This window comes from Eptatretus burgeri, chromosome 2 (genome assembly GCF_056783735.1).
Source record: "Eptatretus burgeri isolate ZD-2024b chromosome 2, Ebu_testis_v1, whole genome shotgun sequence".
Taxonomy (NCBI): Eukaryota; Metazoa; Chordata; class Myxini; order Myxiniformes; family Myxinidae; genus Eptatretus; species Eptatretus burgeri.
The window spans coordinates 19,348,001-19,368,354 of NC_140962.1; the positions used below are offsets into that span (position 1 = coordinate 19,348,001).

Sequence of the window (20,354 nt, forward strand, 5' to 3'; positions counted from 1 at the left end):
AAAAAGAAATACCGTTTTTGCCAAAGCACATCTTCACTTTTGTCACCAAATTTCAGCTTCCTATATCAAAAGATGGCTGATATATCGCCCGGACAAACAAGAAAGAAAATAATTAATCGATTAATTGATCAATCAATCGACCAATCAAAAACACCCTTTATACCCAAATCACTTAGTCACTGTCATGTCCAAATATCATTTTCCTCACTCAAAAGGTGCTTGCGATATTTCCCTGATGAGAAATAAAATTAAAAAGTAATTAATAAATAGATAATAATCAAGTAATTAATCAATTAATTGATTAATCAAAAAACGTAAAAAATACCGTTTTTGCCAAAGCACATCTTCACATTTGTCCCCAAATTTCAGGTTGCTATCTCAAAGGATGGCTGAGATATCACCCGGAAAAACAAGAAAACCAGAAAACAAACAACCAACCAAGAAAACAAACAAACAAACGGAGTGAAAACTGAGTACTCCCCCCCTTCCTTCAGCACCCGACGATGACATCATGCATCACCTGTATATGGAATTGGGAATGAGTGGTGTACAATGACGGCCCAGGCAGCATTTGTTGGATTACCACGATAGTATTGTTTACATTGGAGACCACCATGTTGTTAAGCATTTCCGAGCAGTCCGTTCTATTGGAGTGCTTTCTTGAGCGCTTAAAATCAAGCAAGCTGCTTGCTAACAGAACACGCCAGGTCATGCTTTTACAAGTTCATAAGATTAAAGTTCCATCATGCAAAGCCAGCCACTTACATCTATCTTTACTCCAGAATCCTCGTGAGAGCATCGGCAGGAGACTGAGAAAAAGCTTGGAATATATTACAATATATGGAACAGTTTCTCTGTATTCCATACGGTATTCCATGTTTCAGCCAGTTTTCTTCGAGAATTGGAGCGCCTGAAAAATTGATATTTTTTCCAAAGTCCACTTTTACGGTATCCCTAATTTTTGCTATGTCCCTAATTATGAGGCTGCGGGTAACGTCGAAGTCTCAACAAGCGTCCCTCCATTCATATTCAAAATTTCACAAACTTTCATCCAACGGTTCATAAGTTATGAGTGCTCGCGTTTGACTATTTTACTTCCGGAGTAAATTTTTTGGTGTCTAACTTTTTGGGGTTCGCCCCAATGAGCAAAAATAGGGGCAACACACCTGGGCGCTCTCCTGGTAGGAAGCTCAATGATACTGATGAGAAAGTCAACGTGGGATGGAATCAGCAAAATGTACAAACAAACCAATGTTATAGCAAATACCTATTTTGTAGGGGGGCACCCCTTCCCCCATATACACCCCTTAGACCCCGATTTTCTTAATGACATAAACAAATTTTGGTAGATCATGGGTGATGAAGTTTGCGGTCGTTTCATCAAAACTGTGTGTGTGGTTTCAGAGAAGAAAGAAAATACATACTTTGGGGGGCACCTCCCTGTACATCCCTTAGACCCTGAATTTTTTTGAATGTCATGAACAAACTTTGATATATCATGGGTGATGAAGGTTGAGGTCGTGTCATCAAAATTGTATGTGCCGTTTTGAAAAAGAAAGCAAATACCTATTTTTGAGGAGCAATCCCCCCCCCCCCCAAGGAATTTTCAGTTCCTGTTAAAGTTACATACAGAGAAACCGTTCCATATAAAGGGTGGAGCACTTCGCACTTCCCTTGATTGCTGCAGGAGTCTCTGCTTCTGACAACACTACCATTGCATACTTGTACCACACAAGAACAGAACTCAAGCTCATAGCTAATGAGCAAAAACTCGCAAAAAGACTAAAACGATGACACTGAGGTGGAATTTGTTTCATAAACCATTAATTACACGTCTTGTCCGATATATATTTCCAGTTTCAGCTCGTTTCAATGTATAGCTTTTGAGATATGAGCACCAACACCTTTTGAACAAAGGGACAGACGGACAGATGGACAGACAGACTGACAGACAGACACCAACGTTAATTTTGAGGGTTTTCGTTAAAAACTCAAGGATGTGGAAATGGACGTTGCTGAAATTTGGAACATATTACCTTGACGTACAAAGGATTTACTTCTGAAACTTGCAGTTGTTAAAATTTGCAGAGGGGTGTTAAAATTGCACACAAATAAACCGTTCCATATAAAGGGAGGGGCACTTTGCGCCTCCCTTGATACCAAACAGTGTGTTTTTTTTTTTTGTTTTTTTTACATCTTAGTCAAGAAACATGACAGAGCTTGATGAAGATCGTTTTTTGTCAAAAAATAAGAAAAATCGAGAGCAAAACCATGTATTATGTCGGATCATGTAAACCTGGTGTTGGCTCATTGGTTAGGGTGGCTGGGTTAGGGTCTTAGGGTTCTGAGTTTGAGCCCTGTTGGCTGCTGAATTAACACCAGGTAGGGTTAGCTTAGCCTGTCATCCTTCTGAGGTTGGCAAAATGAGTACCAGTGTACTGGTTGGTATAGGGGCACAGTGTCAGTGCCATAGTCGTGTCCCAACAAAATGATAGCTAGCTGGCACTCCTGGCAGCCAGGCTGTCATATTAGTGGGGCAACTTAGCTAAATATAGCATAACAATTGTGCATTTTGTGAGGAAAGCACCAAATTTGGCACACTAGTAGCCTATCATATTATGAACAGATTTGGATATTGGGCCATCTCAAAATTTTTGATGGCAGTGGAAAATGGCTGCCACAGCCATCAGCAGCTGAATTTGAGATGGCCCAATATCCAAATCTGTTCATAATATGATAGGCTACTAGTGTGCCAAATTTGGTGCTTTCCTCACAAAATGCACAATTGTTATGCTATATTTAGCTAAGTTGCCACACTATATGCAAGAAGTAGAACATATAGGATGATGATATGTGTGGGAGACTTTTATTGATGTGGATGTGTCAATTTTGTTCTATCTGAGGTATTAGTGTTTTTTTGTTGACATCTGAATCATGGTAAAGCAACCCACACATATCCACGCACGAATAAAGTGTTCAAGCATATCGTGAAGTAGGTACAAACTTCTGCAGTGAGGTTTTTTTCCACTCCAATGTCCGTTCGCAAGACAGGTGCGATTCCAGTTTCCATCCAGGATGTATCCGGGGTCACAGTGGTAGGAGATCGTGTCGTGGATGACATAACCAATGGCAGTGATGAATCCGTGAGTGAGTATAGATGGCGGTCCACAGGAGATGGGCACACATTGAGGGCTTACTTCACTCCAGCTCCCATTGCTTAAGCATGAGCTGAGTTGATGGCCCTAGTAAGACAAACACAACAAGAAAGATCAATCAGAGATTGCGGACCCTCGTGAGAACTTGTTTGGCGTGGTGTATTTTGTGTGGCAAATAAATGGAGGGATGTACTCATTGAGAGGTCGTTGATTGCAAATGAAAGATCTAAGTGGTCTAGTTGTAAATGTGTAAAGGTCAAAGGTCTGAAAAATTGTAAATGGGTCAAAAGGATTGAAATGGTCTTAAGTGTCTAAAGGGTATTAAAAGGTTGAAGGGGTCTAGCTAGGGGGTTAATTTAAGGTCTAAAGGGTTGGAATTGTCTGATGGGGTCCAAAGTGTGTTTTGCCTGTGTGTTAGCTCTCATACGAGCCTCGACATTGTATACAAAAAAAAGGGTCAAAAATGTATAAAAAGGGTCTAAAGGTCAAAGGGGGTCGACAGGATATTAAAAGGTCTAAAGGCCAAAAGGGTAGAAAGGAGTCCAAGGGTCTTCAGGGATCTAAAGAGTCAAAGAGGTCGATGAGTTCTAAAGGGTGTAACGGGTCTATGGGGTCTAAAGGGTCTTGACAGTTTTAAAGAGTCTTAGTGGTCCAAAGCATCTTAAGTGTCTTTGGGTTCTAAAGGGTCTTCTGGGTCTAAAATGTCTTAGAGGTCTTCAGTGTCTTAAATCATGTTCGGGTTCTAAAGGATCTTAGGAGTCTTTATGGGTCTGAGGGTTTAAGAGGGTTGTGTTTCCTGTTTATTTTTTTATATAATTGCATTACTACACCCCCTGTGGTGATTAATAGTGGACATGGAATTGTCCCCCCACGATGGGAGGAAGACCCTCTCGTGGACAGGCCCTCGCTGCTCCTATGGTTGGCAGTGAGTGTCCGAGAAGCAGCGGGGGAAAGAGAGTGACATTTCTATATGTGGAGGAATTGTGTGCATAGTGAGTTGGTCACCCAGATAGCTCAATTGGCTGAGCACTGGCACAGTTTATGTAACAATCTTGGTTCAATTTCTGGACTGTATATGTAATTTGTCTACATATACGTATTTTGTTTGTTTCCTGTTCATTTATAATTGTATTGTTATAATTGTAAGTGTATTTATTTAAGCAAAGCATTAAACTTTACTTTTTCTACTGTTCACACGTTTATATTGAGTGAAGAAAAGATTAAGGAATGTGTCGAAAGTGGAATTTCGTTGAGTGCAATGAAAAAAAATTAATCAGCAGGATTGACCCACTCTACCAGCTGCTTTTGCAAGCGATGGCGGCACAATCCACAGGGGTCCTTATTTATTTGAAAATGAGGATGGCAGTACAACGACGGTCACTCGTGAGCCATGTACTAATATAACGAGCCATGCTTGAGAATTTTCGGCAATTACATACCCAGTTTTTTTTAACCTTTTTGTGTCATCTGCTTTCATTATAAAATATGACAATAAATATATTAATATATACTTATAATAATAATAAAAAATAACTTCCAACATCAAATCGAACCTCAAATGGTTGGAGAGGGTCGACGCCGTTACAGGACGGGTTTGAGTGTCGAGGGTGCATCGGTTTTTTCTGGTATTCTGTATCCTGTCTTGACTGTATTACGATCGATTCTCAGCTCAACTGACCAAGTTAATCTTCCGGGGCACTGGGAGGAGGTGATCAAGGATGATCAGCGTGTCTGGTGAAGATGATGAAGGTTCAGCTTTGTTAGTTAATCGAACTAGGAAGAGGGGCATACCATGGCGGGAGAGTACTGATGAATCGGAACCTAACAAAGCAGTTATAAGGCCCCCTTAATCCCCGATGAGCACCATGCCAAACCATTGGTCATAGTTTCGGCCTCCAATGGCTCTAAACCCTTAAGCTCCGACAACCCAATTAAAACGGCTACACTGATTAAATAATAATTTGGAGACGTGTCCAGCGCCAAAAAGCTCAGATCCGGCGACCTTTTCATTGAGTGTAAATCAGTCGCTCAATTGGAGACGGTGATGAGAGCCTCGTATTTTGGCGGCGTCCGGGTCTCGTGTCAGATTCCTTGGTCTCTGAGGGAGAGTCGAGGAGTCATTTACGGGATTGATCCCTCCATTGAAATTGACGACATCAAGAGCCATTTAGTGGAGGTTGGAGTCGTTGACGCCCGCCTTCTCACCACCGTCAGGGATGGGGTCAAAGTCAATACCACCTCGGCGGTTTTGTCCTTCGGCAACCCAGTCCTTCCCCCAAAGTTTTCCCAGGGTATCAAGCCTTTACTCTACAGGAATACATTCCAGCCCCCTGAAGATGTTACAAGTGCCAAAAGCTTGGTCGCACTGCTCCAGCCTGTAGTAGGGGCAATCAACGCTGCAGCAAATGTAATGGAGAGCACGAATACGGAAGCTGTACTCGTGAAAAAATGTCTTGTGCTGATTGTGGTGGGGACCCCGTGCAGCCATAGAGGGTGCCCCAAATTCCAAAGAACTGCCCAGATCCAACAGGTGAAGACACAGGGGAAACTGTCTTCTGCTGAGGCTGTACTGATGGTCCCCAAAATTAAGACTCCAGTACACGTGGTTTGGAGCAAGACCACAACTGAGGGCCCGGTTAACCGACTAACCAAATCGGTGTGAGTTCAGTCTGAGATGAAAGACATATAATGCCAAACTGAGAGTACAATCACCGAGGTGGATATGAATATTACAAAAACGGGGTTCATTGGTTTTATATGGTGGGGCAGATAACAGCAATTTTTGAGAGGAATCGTGCAAATGATGATACAAGCATCAAATTTGGCACATTTGTTCTCCAGGGGATTCTAATCAAATCTGCCTGATTGGCCATTTGAAAATCCAAGATGGCGGCCATTTTTCAAGATGGCCAACAAGTTAGCCTCCCGAAGTTTACTTTTTGCTTAGAAGTATTTGTGGTTGTCCGATTTGCATGATCTAGGTGTGGATTCCTATGTTTTCAATCCTGCTGGAGTGGATTTTCCTGTTTTTAAATCCCCTGACACACTTTTTATGATTTTGCACCACTTTTGTCATATGAAGCTAAGGCCTTTCTGCAACCGGGCCCTGGCTTGTAAATGTTCAAAGTTATGCAAACCATGCGAATGTTCCTCCAGCTGCGACTGTCCACACATGCAGCTGCAGTGTGCTGTGCACGGGAGCCCTGACTGAAAGCACTTGCATCTCCGGTTGCAACCTTTCTTACAGGAACACTTGGTCAGTTCCTGACAGCTGGCTGCAATAGGGGGTAGTGTTGTCCAACATATCTGCCACATCTCTCCTTTCTGTGTCCATCCCCATTCAGCGGGACTGCTCGTGTCTGGATTGGAGATGGTTGTCTGGCCCCAGATGATCCCAGCCTGATAGGCCGCACGCTTTGCATGTTCTCTGAGGGCTGCCTGTGTTGGTGGAATTGAGTTGTATGGCCTCTGCTTGCGGGCAAAGAGATCCAGTCTTGCTCCATCCATATCAGTGGCTGCGCTTGATCTGTCATACATGAGGACAACGAATCTCTCCAGCCTCTGCAGGTCAAGATCACGAATCAATGTTGGATGCTGGCTGAGATTGGTGAATGTTTCAGAAACATCATCAAAGACGTTCCAAGTCTGCCATGCAGTTTTCTTCCCTTTACCGCGGAAGGCAGACACGACGTCGCATCCAGTGAACGCATGGAAGTATGGGATCCCTCTCGCTTTCTCAGGCCCTATTGCAGAAACTACCTCATGGACCATATCCATAGTGCCTTGCTCTTTGGCCAAAGGCAATCCACATGTTCTCAAGACCTAGTTCCTGTAAGGATGGCAGTACAGATATTGCGATGACTAGTACGACCGTGTCATTAGCCTTAATGATAATGGACTTGCTACCATCCGTCGTTGTATCCCTGGCGTGTACAAATATTCGAGTGTCAGCTTCTTCATGACAACATGGAGACACAGCATCCAGTGACTTCTTTGTGTTGCTAATGGCATCTTCTCCTTTTGTGACAATGACTGTGCTTGTCGTCTGTGCTTCACACATCTTTTCCGCAAGGAAGTGAAACAGCTCAGTCTTGTTGCTGTCATCTCGAAGGAAGCTTCGCCAGTTACTTGGGGTCTTACTGGCTCCTGTCACTTCTTCTGATTTCTTGCCCCCTTTTCGACCTTGCCTCGGACTTCAGACTTGAAGTCTTCAACTTCAAGAGGCTAACTTGGTGGCCATCTTGAAAAATGGCCGCCATCTTGGATTTTCAAATGGCCAATCGGGCATATTTGATCAGAAAGCCCTGCAGAGCAGAAATGCCAAATTTGATGCTTGTATCATAATTTGCACGATTTTTCTACTATCTACTACACTAATCACCGAAGTAGTAAATTGTGCAGATCAAGCAGGGAACAGATCGGAGAAAATCAATGTTATTTTCACTGCGGCCATCAAACATTTGGGCTGGGTGGGGTTTTCTTCCAAGATGATTAATGAAATATTCAGCCAATCAGGTAAAAAACGCAGAGGGTCAGACTCCAAACAGTCCCAGGATTCTCCTGGTGATTAATGAAAATTATGTGCCGGAGTTTATTAAATACATCAGCGATCTCACATCCAAACCGGATATAATGTGTAATCAAGATACCTGGTTAAAAAAAGGTAACAGGGTGAACAGTATAAAGTCCTTGGAATTGTTTATTTATTTTTTGTATTTGGCCGGAGCCGATGAGTTCAGGCGCGTGGCAGTTATATAGCCCCGCGGCTCTGATAACACCGGTAAACATAAAAAGTATACGAAGAAGAAGAAGAAGAAGAAGAGCAGAGAGAAGAAGAAGAAGAAGAAGAAGAAGGAGAGAGAAGAAGAAGAAGAAGAAGAAGAAGGAGGAGGAGAAGGAGAATAAAACCTCGTGTTTCGATCTCCGCCATGTTGGTTCGAACTGGTAAGGCGTCGACCGATATTGTGTGTGCTCCTGTGGGAATTGAATTTCGCTAATTTTTCCACTTGAATTCTACATTAAAATAACTATATTTAAAGGTAAACTTTTGTGGTTTTCTTTTTCGTATATTTTGTCCATGTGGAACTGCAATGGAACTTGGAACTTGGAACATGGAACTTGGAACTTGGAACTTGGAACTTGGAACTTGGAACTTGGAACTTGGAACTTGGAACATGGAACATGGAACTCATTTTGCCAACCTGGGAAGGATGACTGGCTGAGTCAACCCACATGGTGTTAGTTTAACGGCGAGAGAGAAAACAGGGATTTCAGCTCAAGACCCAAAGATCTTATGCCAGCCACCTTCATTGTGTGGTGTTTAGAATGACCCCTTTGGTACTTGTTATTTTAACGTACCCCATTTTATTAAATCCTGTCCTAATGCCGGCAGACGGGACCATCCCCCCAACCTTGCTTTCTCTCAAGTCCACCTCCTAAATACAAGTCCTGAACATCCCCTTTTCCTCCACATTTCCTCCTCCTCTTTTCTCTCCCCAAACCTCCTCACTCCCATAGTGTATAGTGGCGAAGTGTCGCTCTCCCAAACTCGTTCCTCACTCTCCCCCCCCCCCCCCATTTCCAAGTTCCGTCTTACTCGCCACCTCCTCGCTCCCTAATTCTCCTCACGCCCCTTCCCTCCCTCTCCCTCCTCTCTCCCTTCCTCCCCTCTCCCTTCCTCCCCTCTCCCTTCCTCCCCTCCCTCCCCCCTCTCTCCCTCCCTCCTCTCTCCTCTCTCCTCTCTCCTCTCTCCCTCCCCTCCCTCCTCTCTCCCTCCCCTCCCTCTTCTCTCCCTCCCCTCCCTCTTCTCTCCCTCCCCTCCCTCTTCTCTCCCTCCCCTTCCTCTTCTCTCCCTCCCTCCCTTTTTTCTCCCTCCCCTCCCTCTTCTCTCCCTCCCCTTCCTCTTCTCTCCCTCCCCTCCCTCTTCTCTCCCTCCCCTCCCCCTTCTCTCCCTCCCTCCCTCTTCTCTCCCTCCCCTCCCTCTTCTCTCCCTCCCCTCCCTCTTCTCTCCCTCCCCTCCCTCTTCTCTCCCTCCCCTCCCTCTTCTCTCCCTCCCCTCCCTCTTCTCTCCCTCCCCTCCCTCTTCTCTCCTCTCTCCCTCCCCTTCCTCCCATCCCTCCTCTCTCCCTCCCTCCCTCCCATCTCTCTCTCTCTCCCCTCCCTCCTCTCTCCATCCCTCCCATCCCTCCTCTCTCTCCCTCCTCTCTCCTCTCTCTCCCTCCCCTCCCTCCTCTCTCTCCCTCCTCTCTCCTCTCTCTCCCTCCCTCCCTCCTCTCTCCCTTCCCTCCCTCCTCTCTCCCTCCCTTCCCTCCCTCCTCCCTCCCTTCCCTCCCTCCTCTCTCCCTCCCCTCCCTCTTCTCTCCCTCCCCTCCCTCTTCTCTCCCTACCCTCCCTCTTCTCTCCCTCCCCTCCCTCTTCTCTCCCTCCCCTCCCTCTTCCCACCCTCCCCTCCCTCTTCTCTCCCTCCCCTCCCTCTTCTCTCCCTCCCCTCCTTCTTCTCTCCCTCCCCTCCCTCTTCTCTCCCTCCCCTCCCTCTTCTCTCCCTCCCCTCCCTCTTCTCTCCCTCCCCTCCCTCCTCACTTTCTCCCTCTCTCCATTCCCCCCCCCCCTATAATATTTTCTTCAGTGAAGTGCAAGCAATGACATTGAATTCAGTGGAACAGCACAAGCTGTTCTCGCAACGAAGCTTTCATACACATTTCCTTAGTGTCAAATGACATTTATTCGTCTATTCACCATTAATTAAGCCTGGTGTTTGCTTTACGGTTAAGGTGGCTGGCTTAAGGTCCTTAAGATCTTTGGTTCTTAAGTTTAAGCCCCTGTCAGCCTGATGAATTAACATCAGGTGGGTTGACACAGCCTGTCATCCTTTTGAGGTTGGTAAAATGGGTACCGGCTTACTGGTAACAGGGGGCACTGCATCAGCAGGCCGGCACAGCCAGGCCCCAAGAAAATGATGCAATCAAGTAGCCATAGGCTGCATACAAATAAACGACAAAAAAAAAAACATTAACTCAAATATTTTTTTTTGCAATCATCACTTTCCAATCTCCTAGTGGTGGTGACGTGGTGCGAGAAATGTGATTTCATCATGGACTGACCATGAACTCCATACACATGTGCTGCCAGTGTATGATCACTCATGTTTATAGCTGTTGTTTTCAGTAACTCTACATCGTTCTTCATTGCATTTGTAAACTGTCACAACATTCCATCATTTGATTCTGTGCAAACAGCTGCTTTGAGTGGAATAATGTGCATGCATTCGCAGAACAGATGTGGATTTTAAATGCCAATGTATCCGTTTGTAAATGTAAAACATGTGACCTTCAGGCTTACATCATTATATATTTACTGCAGTACCACTATCATCACTGCTTTGTTCTTCAAATGAAGTTTAAGTTGAAGAGAATGTTGAAACCAGGATCTGTCCCAACCCTGCAACCAAACATTCCTGCTCGATTGTATACTTTAATGTTTCTGTAATCTGCAGGATGGCCTCGAGGAACTGTACACAAACACTCACCTCTAAGTTGTCTAGCCTGGGTTAGTTGTTAGTTGTCTCGCCAACCCCACAAGAACGTGGGAATGATTGTCGCCATTAAATAAGAAGTCTGTATTTACACTTTGACATCAACTCCAATCAGATAACTCCAATAGCATGCTTGCAGCAGCTTGCTTTTTTTAATTGGCTGTTACATGATAACACCGATAATTCATACAAAATTAATTTCTAATTCGCAAGGTCGAGGTCGTTTATTCCTGTTACGTGAAACACCCTGTAACCCATGCCGACAGAAAACAACCTTTTTGGAACGCTGGCCGCATTTTCCATCCAATCATCATGCAACTTGGTTTAAAAAAATTATCCATGGGAGGCACTCCTGTCTTGAAAGTTTCATGTCAATCGCTCAAGTGGTTGCAGAGAAAATGTATTTGAAAGTGAACGAGAAAGCATCTGAAAATGCAAAGCCTGTCCGCTTTGTATTCAGACTTCTTCTTCTTCCATATGCTAAATGGCACCTTTGACCTTTTGACCTTATGACCAAATTATTAATTTGACTTCTCCATATCCTTATAATACAGCTTTGTTAAAAATTTGATAACAAAAGCACAAATGGTGGAAAAAAAGAAGTTAGGGCTTACAAAAGCTGAAATGATAATTAAAATTTCAGGTCAATTGTATGAAAATTGATAATTTTATGTGACACTGAACTTTGACCTTTGACCTTTTGACCAAATTATTAATTTTACTTCTTGTATTCTCATAATACTGCTTTCTTAAAAATTTGATAACAAAAGCTCAAATGATAAAAAAAATTCAGGTCAATTGTATGAAAATTGACAATTTTAAGTGGCGCTGACCTTTGACCTTTTGACCAAATTATTAATTTGACTTCTTCTATTCTAATAATACTGCTTTGTTAAAAATTTGATAACAAAAGTTCAAATGATAAAAAAACAAAGTTAGGGCTTACAAAAGCTGAAATGATAATTAACATTTCAGCTCAATTGTATGAAAATTGACGATTTTATGTGAAGTACTGTAGTGAGGACCAGTTAATGGGTGAAGTACTGTCGTGAAGACCACTTAACGGTTGAAGTACTGTAGTGAGGACCACTTAACAGGTGAAGTACTGTTGTGAAGACTACTTAATGGGTGAAGTACTGTAGTGAAGACAACTTAACGGGTGAAGTACTGTAGTGAGGACCACTTAACGGGTGAAGTACCGCAGTGAGGACCACTTAACGGGTGAAGTACCGCAGTGAGGACCACTTAACTGGTGAAGTACCGCAGTGAGGTCCACTTAATGGGTGAAGTACCGCAGTGAGGACCACTTAACGGGTGAAGTATTGTAGTGAGGACCACTTAACGGGTGAAGTACTGCAGTGAGGACAACTTAACAGGTGAAGTACTGCAGCGAGGACCACTTAACAGGTGAAGTACTGTTGTGAGGATTATACTATGGAAATGATGAACCAAAATACCTCCAAATGGTAGCCATGATCACATGAATAGGACACCGTGCTGTTATAGGTGAAGTGGTTTCCATGCAGTCGTCCATACCGTATTGTTTTTGGCTTGCCACAATCCACTGGGTTACAAGACACCTCTTCCATACTAGGAAACCATTTTCCATTGGGCTGAAAACAGAAAGGACAGAGTAAAAATGTGCTCTGGTTGTGCAGCAATTATGATAGAGAGTAATATCATTGCCCATCTTATTCGTGGTCAGTACCATGCATGCAAAGTTTCTGCTCCACTTTGGTCCAAAGCCTTCGTCACAAACATAGTGCACCGTTTGGTTGACTGTGAAATTATTTCCAACGAGTGAAGCATAAGGCAAGGTAGGAGGTGATGAGCATGTCATCGGAATGCAATAAGCAGATGCTTCAGACCAAGTCCCTGACTTCAGGCATGTTCTCCAGACAATTCCCTTGTTAAGAATATACCCTTCCAGACACCTGTTGGGGAATGTTGCAAGATTAAGTCAAACTGCATTATTCAAGACAAAATGTACAACTCGAGCATAACAATATGAATGAAACTGAATATTAATCACATTTACAATCTTGTACTTAACCGTGAGTTGGCTATTTTGGGTACAATTTCCGACTCGATAATGTCTAGAAAGTGTTGTCCTGTATGTGCTTTGCAAGCAGAGAACAGCATCAAAGAGTGTAATATCCTTTCAGAAGAGGTACTAAGCCTGTAATGTGCAAGCACAGACTGTCAGGATGGCTTGGAGCTGGTTAGCCTGGGTTTAAATCCAGATCCAGCTATAAACTGTCATTCTGGTGTTTCACAGGCTGGGTGGTTCATCAACGTGTGTGCCATCCCTCGGATAGACTAAAATGGGAATCCTGTCTGCCAGCATTAGTTGGTGGACATTAATGATCCCAGTTTCCTTTGCAAAGAGTTTTAAAGGTACCATTTTGAAAAGGTAACAATCTTTTTTTTATTTATTGCCTTTGCTTCCTTCAAATAACTAGTCCACTGAATATTTATGACTCACTCTTATCTTCAGAGTACAGAATATTCGAGCTTTACATATTAACGTTATTCGAACAATCTTACGTATGGTATGTATTCGAGCAAGCGAGCTCTCACCCGCACCATGGCCAAATTCCAAATTCCTCCTCTAATGACTACAGGGAAGACGATGGCAAACCGCACCCAGTATAACCCTTGCCATGAAGCTGCTTCCGCAGTACCGATGCTCCGTAATGGAATATTGCACATCAGAATCTGCTAGCACTAAATTGTGGAGCTTTAAAATAACCCACAGTATCCTCACTAATTCACGGATTGTACCGGTTTGTGTGTTTGTTTGTCTCGCTACTCCTTCAGTTCTGGACCAATTCCATCCAGACTTGCTACATAGGATCAGCATGTCCCCAATTTGTGTATAGGAGTGTTTTTATCTTTGCTTGTCGTCTTGGTGGAGGGTGGGGTATGAGGGGGTGGAGGGGGGGGCATGGGGTTTGGAGAGATGCAATCTTTAAGTAAATGTGTATCGTGCAGCACCGCTCGAGGTGTGTGTGTAGGGGGGGGAGGGGGGTAGTACAAGTCTTCACCATTTACACACACTACGTATTCCTGTCCCCATGCTTTCCAGTGCAGTGAGGTGTTTCAAATGTTAAGCAGTAGGTATGTTTTTGCTTCTTGCACATAACCCAGGTTTTGTGTTTTTTGGGGGAGCGATTGAGGCAGCTGTCAGTTGACTATACCCCACCCAAATAAAGGTGTGTATCAGAAGAACGTGTTGCATGCTTGGAACAAGATCGTCCGTTTGGCGTGTACTCTGCTAGTCTTTCCAAAAAGAGTAGGCCATTGTTCCCCACGACCCTGGATTCCTAAGCAAACAAATGGAAGATGATTGGAGTCTCCTGTGATGAAGCCGAATCTCTGGGCCTATCATTTTCATTACCGCTGGCAAGTTAGTGGTCTCTGTCTCCCAACACCTCTTTTCTGGTCTTGCACCCAATGTGATTTCTGTGTTCTGTCTTCCTCAGGTTTCTGCAGGCAGCCTGAGGTCTGCGAGTCACCACCTTCTGGTGAAACCCCCAAAATCCCGAATCAATGCTCATCTGCACTCATTCGTTCCTCGTTTTCCCCACCTGAGTAACCAACTTCATCAGTCTCTTCAACCTCATTCTTCCCTCCAGGGCTTCAGGACAGCTGTTCATCACCATATCAGATCATCCCCTATTCACAACCATGATCTTTTCTACCCTAGTAATCCTCCCCAAGCCCACCTCTTTCCAAGTCTCCAGTATTTCCGTCCTGAGAGTTTGTGGCTGTTTATCCATCCTGGTTTTTAATTTTATTTTAATATACATGGTCTAGGCTCGTGGAAGAGCAAATCAGGACACAATATAACAAAGGGAACAGCAGGAGAAAAGGGAAACACCAGCAGCAGGGCAGAGGGAGAGAGATGGACAAACAAGAGATGCAGGTAATGATGACAGGGAAGGGGGAATGCAAAGGGTGGACAAATGGATACATTAGGAAAATTTTGGGAGGGGTGCAGGTTGGTTTAATGGGTGTAGAAAAGATCATTATTTTGGATGGGGGATGACTTGAGATGGTGGTGAACATCTGTCTTGAAAACCTGTAGGGAAAAATGAGATTGAAGAGCGTGTGGAAGGTGGTTCTACAGGTGGAAAAAGAGAGGAATAAATGAGTGGAGGTGAACAGTGGTTCTGGATTTCGGCAGTTTCATTCAAAGGGGGTTGCTGGCGAACCGTGTGCATCCTGCAAATACTTGGAGGAGACAAAGCATGGAGAGGGCAGAGGGTGCAAGTCCAGAAATGAGGAGGGAGAAGACAGAGAGACCACAAACCTGTTGGCAATGGCCAAGTGATCGGCCTTTCACGAGCCTTGATCTTGTATCTATCTATAATTCCAGCAATCTCTATGTGTGTCTGTCTGTCTGTCTGTCCGTTTGTCTGCAACCGCCGTTTCTTGACGATCGCCAGTCCGATCTGATTGAAACTTGCCAGGAATATTGCCGGGGCCCCGCAGATGTGCCTTTTCGAGGTTTGATGTCAATCGGACGAGCGGTTCCAAAGTTACGGCCATTTATCTGTCGACCAATGACAAGACACGGTGCTATGACGTTACAATTAATGTTTGTTTATTTATTTTATTATTATTATTATTATTTTGCACGATTGACGGTCCGATCTGATTGAAACTTGCCAGGAATATTGCTGGGGACCTGCGGATGTGCCTTTTCAAGGTTTGATATCGATCGGACGAGTGGTTCCCAAGTTACGGCCATTTATCTGTCGACCAATGACAAGAGACTGTGCTATGACATCACGAATGACGTCACAATTAATATTTATTTATTTTATTATTATTATTATTATTATTATTTTTTTTTGCACGACTGACGGTCCGATCTGATTGAAACTTGCCAGGAATATTGCCGGGGACTCGTGGATGTTCCTTTTCGAGGTTTGATATTAATCGGATGAGCGGTTCCCAAGTTACAGCCATTTATCTGTCGACCAATATATGTGAGAGAGGGGGACGGGAGAGGGGGGGATGAGAGTGGGGGCGAGAGAGGAAGGGCGAGACTAGGGGGAGAGAGGGGGCGAGAGAGAGGGGCGAGACTAGGGGTAAGAGAGAAAGGGCGAGACTAGGGGCGAGAGAGGGGGGCGACAGAGGGGGGCGACAGAGGGCTGCACATACTGGCACTCACCTACGGGCACGTACTTACGGGCCCATACTCGTATGATAAAACGTGATAGTAAACTAACCATTGTATTTCTTGCTGAGTGTTTCAATGGCACAGTTTCTCCATTTGTATGGATGGTATATATTGAATCGTATGATTATTACATTATTATTATTGAAAAGAAAGATTATAAATGAACCAAAGAACAATGTCTTCCAACCAGTTCATACATTACTATCAATTACTTTGCAACTGGATAATTAAAGTCTCAGAAAATTAACGTTCACTTTACAATGTAACTCAAAGTTAACAAAACTTTTGTGAAAGTAATAATTAAAATCACCTCTACCTGTAATACGCCCGACTGTTGAATGTGAAGGCACCTCCAGTCATTACAGTATTGGAGACGAGGGGTGGAACCCCACAGCTGATGGGATGACACCGTGGGAACGATGGCTGCCACTGCCCAATGGCTGTGCAAGTCAGCTTTGCATGCCCATCCATGATAAAACCAGGGTGGCAGGTATATATGATCTGATCACCCAAGAAAAAGCTGCCAATGCTGACACTCGAGTTTGCCACGGCGAGTGGAGGCCCACAGGAGATTTGAACACATAATGGGGAGTGTGCACTCCATCTGCCATTCATCCCACACTCGATGAGCGCAGGACCTTTCAGTTCAAAACCTTCCTGGCACTTAAATACAACCACACTACCATAGCTGACACTTCCCCCCTCCTTCATCCCATTTTTGAGCACTGGCAATTTATTACATTCTAGAGCTTGGCAACTGGGGACATCACCGCTCCAAGAGCCGTTGGGGAGGCAGTTACGAATAGGCCCACCAAACAAATTATATCCAGAAAAACACACATACTCTACTTTGTCTCTGAACAAGAAACTGGAGCCGATGAGAAACCCATGAACAATGTCTGCTGGAGGTCCACAAGAGATTGGCTCACATTTTGGAGGTCTGCCACTCCACACACCATTTGACTGGCATTTCCTGACTCGTGGTCCAGAAAGCAAATAGCCATCCATGCAGTAATAATGCACAGCATGTGGGAATGCAAATACAGAACCCTCGACCCTACCGTTTTCAATGTTATTCGGTTGTGAACAATGAATGGGGAGGCATTTTGGTGCACCACCACTCCATCTTCCATTTTGCAGACATGTGATGACAAACTCTCCTTGGATAACAAACCCCAAGTTGCAGTTGTATGTTATTTTTCCCAAGAAGGTGTAGTCTCTGCCTATGAGCTGACCATTGGTCAAGGAGGGTGGAAATCCACAGTCCTGTGGTACACAAGTTGGCTCTTCTTGAGACCAGGTACCATTTGCACTGCAGGTGCGCTTTTGCGGTCCAATCAATGTGTAACCCGGATTACAATCGTATGTTACAACACTGCCAAAACTAAAATGATCACCATGAACAATCCCATGGAATATATGATGTGGAATGTCGCATGACAAGCGTTTGCACAATGGGGCTGTTGTGTCCCATTCAGAATCTGATGTGCAAAACCTCACTACAGGTCCAATCAATGTGTAGCCAACATTACAACTATATGTGGCAATTGCTCCAAAAGTGTGGCTTGAGAACTTTACATTGCCATGCTCTGGTGGTTGTGGTGACTCGCACTGCCTGGGACGGCAACGAGGGGCACTCCCATTCCAAGTTCCATCCTCTCGACACATTAACACTGATGGACCCACCATCTCATACCCAGCCATGCAGCTGTACTGAATAGATGTTCCATGCAGAAACTCTGACATTGGTAGTTCTACTTCTTGTTGTAAGGTCAGGTCCTCGTGAATGCTTCTGGCATGCCTATTCGCTCTGCCCTGGTCATTGTTTCGTTCATTTAACAATGCCTTGGTTTCATTCAAATTTTGTTTCGGAGAAGAATCTTTGCCCAACATCGATATTAACTGTGGCATTGCGAGAAACTCCGAGAGACTTTTCATTACATGCGCTAGAGAATACGTGGCTTGGTCCCGTGGCCAAATGTTCTCTGTTGAACTTACCCTGTGATTCTTTTGGTAGTTCAGTTTGACATAATTACCAAAGTCTATGTGTGGTGGCAGACCACAGTCCTCAGGAATGCAACGAGGCTCTCTGTCACTCCAACCAGTTTCTTCACATGTTTGTAAGCCATTTCCAAGTAGCCGGTAACCAGGAAAACAGCTGTAAATGATCAAGCTTCCAAAAGTATAATCACTACCTTCCACAAAGCCATTATCAATGGGATCGGGAGCTCCACACATGATGGGTCGACACACTGGTGAAATGGAAGTCCATTGTCCACTGGGTTGGCAACTAATTTTGTTTTTTCCTTGAAGCCTGTAGCCACGGCCACAAGAAAACGTCACAATGTCACCAAAATGTCTTGCATCTCCCACCAGTTTTCCATTCTTTAATTGTGGCACAGCAGGACACTGCACAGGATTACAGACTGGAGCTGATCCCAGCCACTTCCCATTGTCATCACATTGCACAGAGGGCTCTCCCACTAGTTTATGGCCTGGTTTGCATGTATATACAGCTGTACTTAGGTATGTCAAGCCCTGTATGTCCACTATCCCATTTGGTATTGTTTCTGGATGTGGACACTCCAGCGGTAGACATTCTGGAAACTTCCTATCCCACAAGCCACTTGGCAAACACAACAGTCTTGCCTCACCATGCATATAGAATCCTCGCATACATGAAAATGTAATGTTGCTACCAACCGAAAAGTCAGAGCCCATTAATGACCCAAAAGGTAGCTGTGGTGGAGCGTTGCAACTCACAGGCTGACATGTTGGCATTGTACTATTCCACTGACGATTTGATGAGCACTGCAATGCAGGTGAACCCATCAGGCGATACCCTTTGTGGCAGCTGAAGATAACAGTGCTGCCATAGGTATAGGAACTCCCAGAGGCTACACCTTCATTCAGAGCTTGCAGTGGTGGACATCGTATGGGCTCACACACTGGTATGGAGTGGCTGCTCCATCGACCTTCTGAAGTGCAAGTCCAGGTAGAAGTGCCAACGAGTTCAAACCCTTTATTGCACGTAAACTTCAAAATAGATCCTGGAGGTAAAGCTTCACTCTCGGGCCTGGAATATAACAAGTTCCAAAATGAAATATTGTTTTGGATTAAATGAAGGCCAAAGTCTCTCGAAGTATTTATCAAGCGTATGAGGCCATGTTTAAGAGTCTGTGGTGGGCTACAGTTGGCTCTTAAACAGGAAGCATGAGATACTGTAAACCATTGCCTATTTGCCTCACAAGTGCTGGTCTGGCTGCCTTGGAGTTGATATCCTTGGTCACAGGAATATCTGATCTTACTCTTGTAGACTGTCCCATTTGGGATCTGCAACACAAAATAACAACATGATGACGATGTTCATTCAGGACAACATTCACACAGGTGTAGTTGTATGCATCAGACCTGAAACAAGGGCTTTCCAATTTAAAAACTTGATGTTGGTCTTATCTTGTATCACAACTTGTCAGGCACTCGCATTAGCGATATGTTTAAGGCAGAGCCAAGTAAGCATAGCCAAAGGTAGTCATGGCTTGCATTACAGGACTGATGAGACCCAGCAGATAAAAAGTGTGCAAAATCAAACGAGACTTTCAGCCCTGTTGAGAGGACTCCATTGAGATTGTGAAGCTTTTCTGGTCTATCATCACGGAATTATAAACGTTCACGGCAATGTTGGGAAAAAGATAAAGGAGATAGCATATCAATATTAATGTTATGAATCACCATTGAAGAGGTTGATTACTTTTGAAAACTAATGGCATCAATAGGATGATAGACTCATTATACCTTGGAAAACGAGCTTAAGTTCCAGAGAAGAGTACTACTACTACTAATACTATTACTACCACTACTACTACAACATCCCCAATTATCCCACTATCTCATGGGGTTTTGGTTGGGGAAAGTTTTTAGTCCATCTTTCATGAACTGGCTGGCCAGGCTTGACATTCGACTGAAGATGGCAGGAATGTTGGAACCCGTTCAAGGTCCCGAGGATAAATCGCCTACTTTTAGCCGAAAGACACCCTGGGAACTTTAACGTCCACCAAGTAATGCCAGCAGACAGAACACCCAGTTTAGCGTCCCTCTGAGCGATGGCACACGTGATGCAATGCACGGCCTGATTCAAAGGTTTTTAGTTGGGTTGCGAATCAAATCCAGGGTAGACAGCCCAAAGATAAGTGTGATACCTCTGCGCCTTCCCATTAGACCACTTATAAGACAGCGAAGGAACAAGGAACTTTATACAACCATATTTGATGTCATCCTCTTGCATCATCATCATGCACCATGCGCTATACACAGATCGTCAGTTCTGGCGAAACAGTTTCTGGGTTAAGGTTCCAATCCTGGATGGGTCGCCACTCCGATGTAGGATACTTGACTGAGAATACAGGAATTTGGAATTTGTTCAGGGTGCTAGTGATAATTTGCCTACTCATTGTGAAGTACACCGTGAGATATTTAA

At 44.2% G+C, this 20,354-nt stretch overlaps 1 protein-coding gene across 1 annotated transcript in view; it reads right to left on the reverse strand.

The window, feature by feature from the left end:
- SVEP1 (sushi, von Willebrand factor type A, EGF and pentraxin domain containing 1) overlaps nt 1–20,354 on the reverse strand; it is a 124,371-nt gene that overhangs the window by 68,950 nt on the left and 35,067 nt on the right. The window contains exons 6-10 of the mRNA XM_085849717.1: nt 16,194–19,210; nt 12,395–12,620; nt 12,144–12,299; nt 2,918–3,242; nt 1,631–1,756 (exon numbers count right to left, since the gene is read on the reverse strand). Coding sequence (XP_085705843.1) covers nt 1,631–1,756; nt 2,918–3,242; nt 12,144–12,299; nt 12,395–12,620; nt 16,194–19,210 — 3,850 coding nt within the window. The remainder of the gene's footprint in view (nt 1–1,630; nt 1,757–2,917; nt 3,243–12,143; nt 12,300–12,394; nt 12,621–16,193; nt 19,211–20,354) is intronic.